The following is a 12,943-nucleotide window of genomic DNA, read 5'->3' as shown; positions in this document are numbered from 1 at the left end:
CTCAAACCTCACTGCAACCTTCACTAGGCTTCCCCCTGACTGTGAGTCAGCCTCTTGCCTCCCGCAGCTCTCATCTCTCACTCCCAGATCTACTGTTTACAGATGTCGTTTCTATGAGTCCCCTTTTCATTCACCACTCTCCTGGAACTTAATGTTAATGGGTAGCTCCCTGGCTTTCTGGACAAAAAGTCATGATCAGTGTTGAAATCAATGCATGTGTATTTCCTTGTCTGTCTGTGGACTGCAGTGTTTTCTCTGATACCTCAAAACACAGTAGCTGTGTTTGTCTCCACTCTATGCCCATGGCAGGCATTGCATTCGTATTTAGGTGGTGGTCATAAAACCACCTAAGAATTCATAAACAAAATTTTCTTAAACTAAAGCTATCTTTTCTAAAAGGGGAAAGTGAGAAATCAGATAAGTAAAATAACAAGATTTGGGGTAATCTCTTTCACAAGAGTACTTTGTCCCAAAAGCCCTCACCTCTCCTTTCTTGTCCAAACACAATTGCATTTTTTAACATATATGTAATATTTTAAAGCTTTCACTGATAATGTCTTTACTTTAAAAGTACATTCCCCTCTCCATTGTGTTTTTTTGTTGGTTTTGTTTTGGCATGTTTGTTTATTGCAAACCAAAATTCATTGGAGGTACAGAATAACCGAAATACAAATTATGATTTTAAAATTTTTATGAGAAATATGTGGTTATAAATTAACATAAACATATGGGAAAATGTTGAAATTGTCAATAAAATAAATTCCTTACATATTAGTATATATTATTTTCAAAATGAACCATAATTAATAGTTCATTATCAGATCAAAATTACTAAAGGGATTAAATTAAACAAAGACTATAAAATGTAATAGTGTCTTGTATCTATACAGTTCAGCCAGGGTCCTGGGATTGAGCCCCACATCAGGCTCCCTGGTCAGTGGGGAGAGCCTGCTTCTTCCTCTCCTGCTCCCCTTGCTTGTGCTCTCAGTCTCTCTCTCTCTCTTTGTCTCTCTCTGTCAAAAAATGAATAAAATTTTAAGAGAGAGAGCTTTCTATGAGTGGTATTTCTTAACTGGTCTGTGCATTCTAGGCAAAACAATCTTGACAGAAACCATCATGTAGAAACCTTAAGGTCCAGGTATCCAGCTATAAACGTTCCTAGATGGCCTCTCTCAGTCCCCCGAGCTGAACAGTTGTATTCACAGATGTTAAGACACAGGCCGAGAACCCACACGCCTAACGTCAAAACTCAGCAGTGCCATTTACTATCTGTGTGACTTTGAGCAAGTTCCAATTTCCACTTCTTTAAAAAGGGAAAAATCATAGTTGCATCCTACAGGTTTATGCCATGAGAATGAAACGCAGTGCTATGTATTGACAGGTGTGATTGTTGTTGATTTAGGTTGCAATACCCTAACATAGGTGAACTGCATTCTACAGAATCAATGACCTCTTTTACCAAAACAGTATTTTTGCATTGAGTTAGTCAAAGATATTTTGATTTGATTTGATTTGACTTTTGACTTGAGATAATGGAAGGTCCATATCTCCCGAAAAATAAATTCTCAGCTGTGTCCTTTTTGTAGGTGGAAGAGGCAGATGATTGGCTCAGACATGGAAACCCCTGGGAGAAGGCCCGACCCGAGTTCATGCTGCCCGTGCACTTCTATGGAAAAGTAGAGCACACCACCACTGGGACCAAATGGGTCGACACCCAGGTATTGGAAGTGTTCTCATGCTGAGCATTTTGTACAGTAGAGCACGGGGAATCCACGGCACTGAGGATGATATGCATATGATACTGAGGGTAGTATATTATGTAGTGAAGGACAGAGCTACAGGACGTAGCTCTGTTCCTTCTAGTGAACCCACTCTTGCAAAACAAGGGAGCTGAGACCAAGAGACAAGTGACTTCCCCAAGGTCAAGTGACTTATCAGGGTCATTCTGCAAACAGCTTTATCAGAGATTAATCAATTCTGTAATCCTAGTAGGCTTAGCTCTCTGGTTTTATATAAAGTTTTTGATACCAAGATTAAATAAATGTAAATGTTCTTCCTTACCTTGCTGCCATAGATACCTTTACTTGGGAGTTCTCAGGGGTAAATATTTTAAAACCGAAGTATTTATTGAAAGGATTGAGAAAAATTTTATTTGCTGCAAAGTCAAGAAAAATAGTACAAAATGTTGCAAAATGTTTTTTTCTATGCAGAATCACTTCTAGAGAAATCATGCTGGTGTCAGTCCAAGTGGGCTTACTTCATGGCTGGGTATTTATCTTGCCACCAGATGTGAGTGTTACCTTGTTGCTGACCAGTTCACTTCTCAGCACCTCAGTGATGCTGTGTGCTCTGCTGTCTTCTTATTTTGCTGACAAATAACCCCTATTCATTATTAGACTGCCTTGTCCAATCTTTTGGAGGCTCCAGTTGAGATATTTGTTTAATGAATATGATCTCGGGCCGGGAGGGATATGTCACCAGCCATTCTTTAAAAGCTTAAAGTAAACGGTAAAGAGCAAGTTAATATTTTTAGCTGGCAAAGCTGTGAGTGAAATTCAGTACTGCAGTGCTAAATTCATTTGGTTTGTGGATTATGCCCCATGAATAGATCCTTTATTTTATTTTAGAAGAACCAAGACCCATTTTATAGTTAACTTTTTAAACTGATAATTTATTCCGCTAATCCGTGTAGAGCGCTTCACAGTTAAGAAAAATAATACTATTTAAAAATGATTTTTCTATCTGAGGATGAATTTATTCAACATAGGAAATAGCAGAAGCTAAAATAGGTCATTCTGGTATAATAGTAAAAGGCATAAACAAAGACTATAATTTCAAGGTAAGTTTCTCTTTCTCTTTCTCTAAATTTGGTTAAACAAAGAAACACAATTTGAGTTGAAGTTTGTTACAAAGACAGTCAAGAGAGCTGCAAACAAATCAATTGTTAATATGCCTGAAGAATTCACATGTGTATTTGGCATTAAACTAGTATTTGGTATAGGTTTTGGTGTCTAAAACTTCCAGTGACTTTTGAGCTTTTTAACTGTATGCAGTTTACACAACCAGTCCTGAAAATACTCTGTTTACACAAGGTCCCACTGTTGAGCTACCTCGTATTTACAGAGCACCTCTACACATTTTCATAATACATCCAGAAATGCAGTTAGAGACAGTATATTTTTCTGTGCCCACAAAGGCAATGTTACGGGGCAGATGGAATATAAGGTGAGCTGCCCCAAGGCGGGCAACATTTTATGGATTTCTGGAAGCCATCGTGCAAGTCAGCCCCAGGTCTGTAGCTGGTGAGGTCAGAAGGCATGAGGGCCGGCACGGTGTGCACACGCTGGGGGCAGATTCCAATAAACCGAGCAATCCGTTTCATTCGTGTGTCTGCTTAGGTCCTCTGGGAACCAGATACCAGAGAGAATTAGAAGTGTAGGTGTGATATCGGGGCAAGGCCTGTGAATGACAGAGGGGAGGGGGAGGGGAGGAGGCATGGCACCTATGAAGAGAAAAGGGGAAAGAAGGAGGTGTCAGGAGGAGCCTCCGCAGGCCCTGGAACCCAGAGCGAGCAGCCCCGCTGATGGGGCCTGAGATCGAAGACTGCTCATGAGAAAAGTCCTAGCTCTCAAGATCCCACCACACCGGGAGCCTTCCTAAGAAAGCGCAGACTCACCTCAGCGGGACTCCCAGGTGGCAAGTTCTGCCAGACGTTCTCTAAAGGGACATCCGAGCTCTGTGTCTCCCCAGCTTCCTCAGTTACACTTCAAGGATCAGAAGGACAAATCATGTTCAACACCCAGACTCACTCCCACTCTGCAAACACCTTTTCCTGATGGATCACAACATGCTTTAAAAATCTCCAGAGACCTTTATTTCCCAGTCAGAGGTATTTAAAGAAGGGTGGTTACTTCGTGGTCATGGTACTCAAGGAAGCATGACTGAATTTATGGGATTGACTGACCCAGCTATAATCTTCCCTCGCTCATAATTCAGCAAACCACATTAAAGAGATGAGTGTAGGTTTCAACCCTGCCACTGACTGTGACTGTGGGTAAGTCACTTCTCTCTCCGCCTCATTCCTCTCATGTCTAAAATGAGTGGATTGCACGAATTGATCTCTGGCACCCTCCAGTACAAGCTGTCTTTCATTCCCCTTCCTTTGTGCTTGACGGATGAGGCAGGGAATACGAGTGAGTCTTTTCCCACATAAATTTTAAATTCACAGGCAACACAGTTATCTTCCTGTTCTTCTCTGTCTCCATGACTGTCACAAAGACTGAGCTAGAGTTTCTGAAGCTCACCTCTTAAACCCATCTCAGCTAATTATCAGCTGATTTGTCAGACCACTAAAATAACTCTTCTTCATGCAGCTTTGAAAAATCTCCCATAGCACTTCCAACATCCTCTATAATCTATCTTCATATATTTTCGTTCCATTCATTTTCACCGTATTTGAAATCAGATCACTGCATTACCTACACTAAACTTACCCTGATTACTATTTTGTAATGGCAACAGATTTACATTTGTCACTTGGCACGTCATATTTTATTATTCTCAGAACAGTGGCTTAAATGAAACATGAAAGAGTGGCTTCCAGATCAGGACAAGGGACAGGCTCCACATGGCCCATCAGAACCTCCCCACCCCCAGACCTAGGACCTTCCATCTTGATTTAGGCGTCCCACAGTCTGAGTCTGGGATGGAGTCAAGAACAGAATCCCTTGCTGTGTCCCAGCCCACTGTTCAGCCTGCGTCACCACACATGGGAAACTGAGCAGCTGCTTCGGTTTAACCCCACAGGTGGTCCTGGCTCTGCCATATGACACCCCAGTGCCTGGGTATATGAATAACACCGTCAACACCATGCGACTCTGGTCCGCTCGGGCGCCCAATGACTTTAACCTCAGAGACTGTGAGTATAGCCTGGGCTGGAGGTGTGTGTGTGTTTAATCTTTTTGCTCTCAGAGGCAACCAGATCAGTACCAGCTCTGAAAGAGGACACACAACAAGGATCTTGGGGACCGGGACATAAATGGTCTCTGTGTCAGTGTGTGTGTGTGTATGTGTGTGTGTGTGTGTAATCTTTCTGATCGCTAGTTAATATCAAATTGAGCTTGAGAGATAAGCCTTGAGTTTCTGATCAGAACTTTCCAGTGAGCAGACATTTTACGGAGTGCGCATAGAGCACATTTTAAAAGCAGTCCTTCTGTCTGGCCCTCCCAGACTCTCATGAGGATCACAGCCTGGACGGTTGTGGAAATCCTTTTGGATTTTCAGGAGTTGTAGGAATCCCCACATTCACCTGGCAAGCAGCAAGCATCAGGGGAGGTCAAGGGGCTTTGATAACCGTGGCTGGCTTGTCTACTTATTCATTTTTCTAACCTTCCCCTCAGTTAATGTTGGAGACTACATTCAGGCTGTGCTGGACCGAAATCTGGCCGAGAACATCTCCCGGGTCCTCTATCCCAATGATAATGTGAGTGGTGATGCTTGCTCTCGCAGCGGAAACAGAAGCAGCCTATTTCAGAGGCACTTTTCCGTAGCCCATAAAGCACATCTTCGGAACTGATTTTTTTGGTCTTCAGTGTACAATAATCTCCATATCTCTTCCTGAATTGTCTAGATTTCCCCCGCCCCCAAGTAAGGGAAACATATTGTAAAAGACATGAAGTCAGAATTGGTATTTTGCCTTTCACCGGTGACCTCACAAATTTCAAAACAAAACCGAGATGTAAAAGATGAAGTGGAGCACTGATGAGTTACTGTTTCCAAACAGAAGTTTCTTCCACAGAGTCAGAAGCCCCTGGAGGTTTCCTGCCTGGCCTCTTCCTTTCGCTGACAGGCTCTTCCCAGCCTTCTACGTTCAGGCGAGTTGGGGTCTGGACCTCAGAGCAGACCCAGGAGCAAACACTTGTTTCTTATGCCACTTACTCATCTCTTGAAATTTTTTCTCATGAGTGATTATTCCTAATTTTACACTAAAAATAGCTTAGCTAAAATTAAAAAAAAATAATAATAACTTGGAACTGTATCACAGATGAATGCCAAGGATTCTAAGTTGGTTTAAATATACTTAGCTCTATCTTATATGTGGGTAAAATTACCTTCTTGATGCTGTAATGATTGTCCTTTTAATAATAAGTCTCAAAAACAACCAGATTAGTAATCTGCTCTGCAAAGATGGCACCAAGCAAGGATTGGGAGATGAGGACATAAATGGTCCTTAAGACTGGGTGTCCACTTAGTTGTAAACCGTTGTCTCAATAGCGGATGAAGTTTGTTGCAGCATTTTCAGAAACTTAATGCCCTATGTTATTTTGCCCTTTGAGAGGGACATGGTGACTTCAGTACAGGTCAGAAAAGTCTCTGACCCAAAAGCAAAAAGTCTTTTTGTTTCGTGGTCAGTTAAAGTAAGAATCCTTCCAAACACTCCCTAGCCTAACCCAGCTGCAAAATTATTTAACTGGAAGGGGCTTGAAATTCATCCTCCTGCCCTCAGTAAGGACTAAACCTAACTTTTCGTGGAAATAACTATCTACGGCAATTCACAGGGGACACAAGGTTAGCATGGGGTGCAAAGTTAACTGAATTCTTTGAGTAAAAGGTAGCTGTCAGGGTCATGCCTGTTTTTAAGTACAAGTTGGTAAATCCGTTTTGTACCGTAATTACAAAAACAAACTCGTTCACTCTCCCCAATTTGGCCATAGCCCTCCTCCAGGCATGAGTCCCTCTTCCAGGAATTTTGCGACTGTTAGCCCTCTGCAGCTAGTTATTTTTGCCTTGCTTAAAGCTCCTTAAAGTCTTCTGATCACCTATAAGAAAAGTGCAGAATCTTAGATGTTCTCCCCAAGTTCCTCAAAGATGTGGTCATGTGTTCTCAGACGCACCCTCCATGATCTCGCCTGAGGTCCCCACCATGCAGGACTGTTTGCTATAACCTTTTCTCACCTCCAAGAGAAGCCTCTTGCAGCTTCCTTCCTGGCAGAAGTGATAACCACTGCCTGGGTTCTGAAATTTGGTTGGGAGAAGGCGGCTCAGAGTCTCAACAATTCGACGCATAAACTTCCCTATAAATCCCTTCCCCCCATTTTCAGTACAGAGTGGTACCCCTGCTTTCGACTTCCTGTCTCCCTCCAGCCCAGAGACCCCTGTGTTACCATCTCCAGAGAATACACATCAGGCTTCTGCCTCCATTGGGGGAAGAGATTGCTCAGCTGGGGGGATCTGGGGGTGAAGTCTGAGGCCAACTCCTGCTTAGTTAGGCTCACAACTAACCTTTCACCACATCTTTTCCCCTACTTCCAAAGGCACCAGTGCCGCTAAGTCCTGATCCTTTAGGGCTTTGGAGCATAAATTTAGTTGCTCTTTGGCCCTTCTTTTTTTTTTTTTTTTTTTTTTTTTTAAAGATTTTATTTATTATTTATTTGACAGAGAGAGTTCACAGTAGACAGAGAGGCAGGCAGAGAGAGAGAGAGGGAAGCAGGCTCCCTGCTGAGCAGAGATCCCGATGTGGGACTCGATCCCAGGATCCTGAGATCATGACCTGAGCCGAAGGCAGCGGCTTAACCCACTGAGCCACCCAGGCACCCCAACTCTTTGGCCCTTCTTTTCTAGCAGGTCAGGATCCGGTTTTTCTGGGTCTTCTGGCCCAATTACCGCTCATGCATCTATTTTTCAGCTTCAGAAAGGTTGTTGCTGTTGTCTTGTCTCCATTCCCTTTATCCTGTATCTGTGCACCTTCTTTAAAGCTCTTTAGAATTCAGGAAAGAGCAAGGTCTGATGCTTGGCCTTCAACCTGTCCTCTTCCGCCAGATGTTCTATGAGCTTTCGTCTTGAAGTTCTCTGGGCAGGAGATCCCTGGCATATTTTGGCCACTCTGCAGTGTGAACTACTCTCACTCTGTCTCTCTGGCTTGAAGTTTTTTGAAGGGAAGGAGCTGAGGTTGAAGCAGGAGTACTTTGTGGTGGCCGCGACCTTGCAGGATGTCATCCGACGTTTCAAAGCCTCCAAGTTTGGCTCCACGGACAGCGCCAAAACCGCGTTCGATGCCTTTCCAGACCAGGCGAGTATTCAGTCTGCAAACTCGGACAGAGACAGTGAGGGAGCAGGACTTCCTATCAGATGTACTCTTTCTCAGGGCTAAAAAAAAAGTTGAGTAGGTGCCGTATGCTTAAAGCGCCTCACCCAGAGTGGGCATTCTGTTTGGTGCTTTGTGCAGGTGCGCATGAGGGTAAGAAAGACCTTATCCCAGGCCATCCGTCCCCTGCTCGCTGATGCCTTTTCCTCATACAGGTTGCCATCCAGCTGAATGACACGCACCCTTCACTCGCCATCCCTGAGCTGATGAGGATTTTTGTGGATATTGAAAAACTGCCCTGGTCCAAGGTCTGGATAGTTTGGCTTCCTTTTCCTTTAATTAAATAGTATATCTATGGTTCAGAGATTTTCCCAAAAGCTCCCTTTACAGTTTTTCAAAATAAGTTACTGTTGCTAACTTTGGTTAACTTGAGCAAAGTTAAAGTCTGCCCAGTGCTAACATTTCTCTGTCCTTACTGCTTTACGGGGAGGAAGACTAAGAAAGTAAATTCGTTTGCTAATGGTACCCAGCTCAGATGGACGGGGTCTAAAAGGATTTTTTTGTGTGAGTCTTAAAGGATTCTAAATTAAATTCTCCAACCTCGGAACACAGCTAATTGTAAGTGTCCCCACCAACTTGGAAATCAAAATTTTAAACATACTCCATACTTTCCCAGAACATTCCTTGTTTGTGTTGCTCAGATTTCTGGTTTTTGGGGTTTTTTTTAAGATTTTATTTATTCATTTGACAGAGAGAGAGATCACAAGTAGGCAGAGAGAGAGGGGGAAGCAGGCTCCCTGCTGAGCAGAGAGCCTGATGCAGGGCTTGATCCCAGGACCCTGAGACCATGACCTGAGCCAAAGGCAGAGGCTTAACCCACTGAGCCCAGGCGCCCCGCTCAGATTTTGCTTTTAATAAATGGCAGGTTAGGACCGTAGAGAAGACTTATCAGTATGTTGTCTTCAGTTTTATCCAACAGTTTTACACATGGCTGCTTCCCCCACCCCCCCAAAAGAGAAAACCATATTCCCAGTCTCTGGATGATTCGGACCCTGGTTGAATTGAGTGTGTTCGACTATGTGGATGAGCTGTGCTGTTGCAGACTGGCAGCAGCTGAGGAAGTGTGTGGTCCTGTGTGATGGGGTGAGCACCTGCTGGGCAGGCTTCTTGCACAGGGAAGCAGCTAACTCCTCTCCCTTCCCTCAGGCCTGGGAGATCACCAAGAAGACCTTTGCATACACCAACCACACGGTGCTCCCAGAGGCCCTGGAGCGCTGGCCTGTAGAGCTGGTGGAAAAGTTGCTTCCTCGACATTTGCAGATCATTTACGAGATAAATCAGAAGCATTTAGATGTAAGTCATTTTGAGAAATTCGTACCCCTTTTGAGAATGAAGTCTTGAGATGTTAAGGGCAGCTACCATGTTTCCTCTTACCAAACTGGAGGCCCAAACATCTTTCAGACATAGATACATTAAAAGTATTCAAGACTTGGTGGGCCACTGTTAAAGACACCTTTAGGAAAACAATAAAATTAGAGGATGCATCTCCCCAGGGTGAACCCCCGCCCTCTCTTTGGAAGTGAAATTTCATATTTCCTCCATCAAAGATTTTGCTGGGGAAGTGAATGACGTTATCTCAACACTGCTTTAAACCTGAGTGGCCAGCAAGGCCTTTCTCTTCCCTTGGCCAGAGAATTGCGGCCTTGTTTCCTAAAGATGTCGACCGTCTGAGAAGGATGTCTCTGATAGAAGAGGAAGGAGGCAAAAGGATCAACATGGCCCATCTCTGCATTGTGGGCTCCCATGCTGTGAATGGCGTAGCTAAAATTCACTCAGACATTGTGAAGACCCAAGTGTGAGTCTCCATTCCTGAGGTGGTGGGTTGAACATTGCTCCATGAATGTACTGATGCTAGTAAAGGCAGGGTTGCGTTTGGGGAAGAAAGGCCCTGTCAAAATGCGCAGAATTATTTTCTCCTATACAAAGTAACCTTCTCTTTTAAAAAAAAATGCCTTCCTCTCTGAACCATCCTAATTCTAGATGTAGGAGCAAAGGCGGAAAAAAAACCTATTCTGCAGAAAAGTCTGGTATATATGTCAGTGCCAGGAAATCGTATAGAGGTGACTTGATTTGGAATTTTTCTTATAATGCTGAATTGCAAATTAATCTGTTTAGAATGACAGCACTAGCTGCTGCCAGCCTCTCCCTCCACCTTTAATCTCTCTAAGCCTACACTTGGCTTCTTGAATGTAACAGAAGCCTGCTCTTTCAGACAAATTCAGTGACGACTCTCTTCCAACTCCAGATTCAAGGACTTCAGTGAGTTAGAACCAGACAAATTTCAGAATAAAACCAATGGGATCACTCCGAGGCGCTGGCTCTTACTCTGCAACCCAGGGCTCGCAGAGTTAATAGCAGAGGTAAGGAGGAAGGCAGGGGAGGCCTGACTGCAGGGTGAGAGGTGGTCCAGGGCCCTTTTGACTTGTGAGTCTGGTCTGCAACAGACAGCGGGGCCAGCCCTCAGCAGGTGCAGGGTGCTGTCCCATAGGGCTCCCTGTTTGATCCAATTCTCTGCTGTAGGCCTGTCGAAAGTCTTAATTTTAATTTTTATTATTTAAAAAAGATTTCATATATTATTTATGTCACAGAAAGACACACTGAGAGAGGGAGCACAAGCAGGGGGAGTAGGAGAGGAAGAAGCAGGCTTCATGCAGAGCCTGATGTGGGGCTCGATTCCAGGAACCTGGGATCATGACCTGAGCCAAAGGCAGACGCTTAACAACTGAGCCACCCAGGTGCCCCGAAATTCTTAATTTTTAACCAGGGGGTTCACAAATTACGTGGCTGGCTAACAGTACTCCTGTGACACAACAGATGGAAGACGGTGACCCTATTTAGTAAGCGAAGGTCATAATAACAGCTGGTGGAACCTGGATTCTGCGTTACCCCTTTTAGGTAGGGCTCCTGTTTCTAACGCACGCTGCCACTGAAACTGCATTTCGGAGACTAGCAAAGGGTTCTTCCCACACCAGGTGTGGTAGGTCCGCCGCCCTGTTGTAGGCACCCGCCACAGACGGACACAGACTGCTCGTGTGGGCAGGTGCCGTCCCTGACTCAGATCCCCTCTTCTCTAAACTGAAAGAAAATCGGGGAAGACTACGTGAAAGACTTGAGCCAGCTGACGAAGCTGCGAGGCTTCCTGGGTGATGACGTCTTCCTCCGAGAAATCGCCAACGTGAAGCAGGTGAGGCTTCCTGGCGCGGATTCCTCGGGCGGCACGAGTCCTGGGGTGCGCGAGCTCCCCCACCCCCGACCGGCTGATGCGTCCCGGTGCAAACAGGCTCCCGCGTGGCGCCCTTGTCTCCACAGGAGAACAAGCTGAAGTTTTCCCAGTTCCTGGAGAAGGAGTACAAAGTGAAGATCAACCCCTCGTCCATGTTCGACGTGCACGTGAAGCGGATCCACGAGTACAAGCGGCAGCTCCTGAACTGCCTGCATGTGGTCACCATGTACAACCGTGAGTCGGCGCGCGGCCGCAGCGCCCCCTGCAGGCGGGAGCCTCCCCGCCCCCGCCCGCGCCTGCCTCCTGCCCACCCACTCCTAAATCTTTTCCAGGCATTAAGAAAGACCCCAAGAAGTTATTCGTGCCCAGAACAGTCATAATCGGCGGCAAAGTAAGTTGATTCTCTTCACTGGGGCTGCGGGGGCTCTGATCTCATGCCGTTTGTCCACTTCATCGCGGCTGCCTCCCGACCATGTGTTTGACGTCCTTCCCCAAGGCTGCCCCAGGATATCACATGGCCAAAATGATCATAAAGCTCATCACCTCCGTGGCAGATGTGGTGAACAATGACCCTGTGGTTGGAAGCAAGCTGAAAGTCATCTTCTTGGAGAACTACAGAGTGTCTCTTGCTGAAAAAGGTAGTATGCCCTTCCCAAATCATGCAGGGGCAGGGCAAATTCTCAGGAAATACATGGTAGGGAAAAATGATGTAGCTGGGTTCATGGGGTCAGTAGCTTAAGATAGAAAGCATCACTTTTGGGCACCATAAGGGCCTAGGCTAAGAGTCTTTAAGTTGATGTGAGTGACAATGAGATTGTGGTCTCCCAAGTCAGTATCACCCATTACCTTTGCAAGTGCATTTTTCTGTCAGCTAGCTAGCCAGAACTGGGTGCTGGAGGAGGGGGCCCCGATGTCTGGGCAAAGTACAGATGGTGCTCTATAAGGGAAAGGAAAGGGCTTCCATTCCCAGCTCCAGTTTTGCAACAGAACGCCAATTCCCCAGCCCCCGATATTCCTCTGGTCACTTCATGGAAGGAAGAAGGGCTGTCATTTGTTCACGTGGCAACAGGGAATGAGGACAGATGTCAGGCTGCCAAGCATGAGGCTTAGATGTGCTCAGATGGGCACTGAGCACGCATGGAGTTCCCACGTGGGGAGAGTTAGACTGGCAGAAAGCCAACATCCCTTTCTCTACTGCTCTCTTTGCTTATTTGCATCATGTGCTTACAAAGCACGGTCCACAGGCAGATGCCAACTGTGCATTCACCCAAGTCCCAAATTGAAAACAGGCCTTTCTCTTTTTGAGGTATTTTTGGGTCCTCTGATGTTACTGTTTAAGACTGTATGCAGAAAGAGAAAAGAGCCAGGTTCATACTGATGTCAATGAAAATATATCTAATCTACAAATAAGGCTTCAAAGTAAAACAGAATTGGTTCCGACTTTTGAAGTCAAAGAGGGGGAAAGGGGGCCTTCTGGCAGCACTAATTTGTGTGTAAATTAGGCTGAAAGGTCAGAGGCTTTGTGTCTCACCCCAGGCACACCTCAGGTGCACCCAGCACATTTCCCCCAGCCTTGG

General features: G+C 45.2%; 1 protein-coding gene across 1 annotated transcript in view; it reads left to right on the top strand.

Moving 5' to 3' along the window:
• The window catches only part of PYGL (glycogen phosphorylase L), a 40,621-nt gene that overhangs the window by 15,932 nt on the left and 11,746 nt on the right, over positions 1-12,943 (top strand). The window contains exons 5-16 of the mRNA XM_032344184.1: positions 1,587-1,718; positions 4,807-4,918; positions 5,400-5,482; positions 7,925-8,068; positions 8,299-8,391; positions 9,290-9,436; positions 9,775-9,938; positions 10,389-10,503; positions 11,226-11,327; positions 11,453-11,600; positions 11,699-11,757; positions 11,863-12,004. Of these exons, the coding sequence (XP_032200075.1) occupies positions 1,587-1,718; positions 4,807-4,918; positions 5,400-5,482; positions 7,925-8,068; positions 8,299-8,391; positions 9,290-9,436; positions 9,775-9,938; positions 10,389-10,503; positions 11,226-11,327; positions 11,453-11,600; positions 11,699-11,757; positions 11,863-12,004 (1,441 nt within the window). The remainder of the gene's footprint in view (positions 1-1,586; positions 1,719-4,806; positions 4,919-5,399; positions 5,483-7,924; positions 8,069-8,298; positions 8,392-9,289; positions 9,437-9,774; positions 9,939-10,388; positions 10,504-11,225; positions 11,328-11,452; positions 11,601-11,698; positions 11,758-11,862; positions 12,005-12,943) is intronic.

The sequence above is a fragment of the Mustela erminea genome, chromosome 5 (assembly GCF_009829155.1).
Source record: "Mustela erminea isolate mMusErm1 chromosome 5, mMusErm1.Pri, whole genome shotgun sequence".
Classification (NCBI taxonomy): Eukaryota; Metazoa; Chordata; class Mammalia; order Carnivora; family Mustelidae; genus Mustela; species Mustela erminea.
The sequence above is the reverse complement of the archived record's forward strand: the minus strand, read 5'-3'. Positions and strand labels throughout refer to the sequence as shown.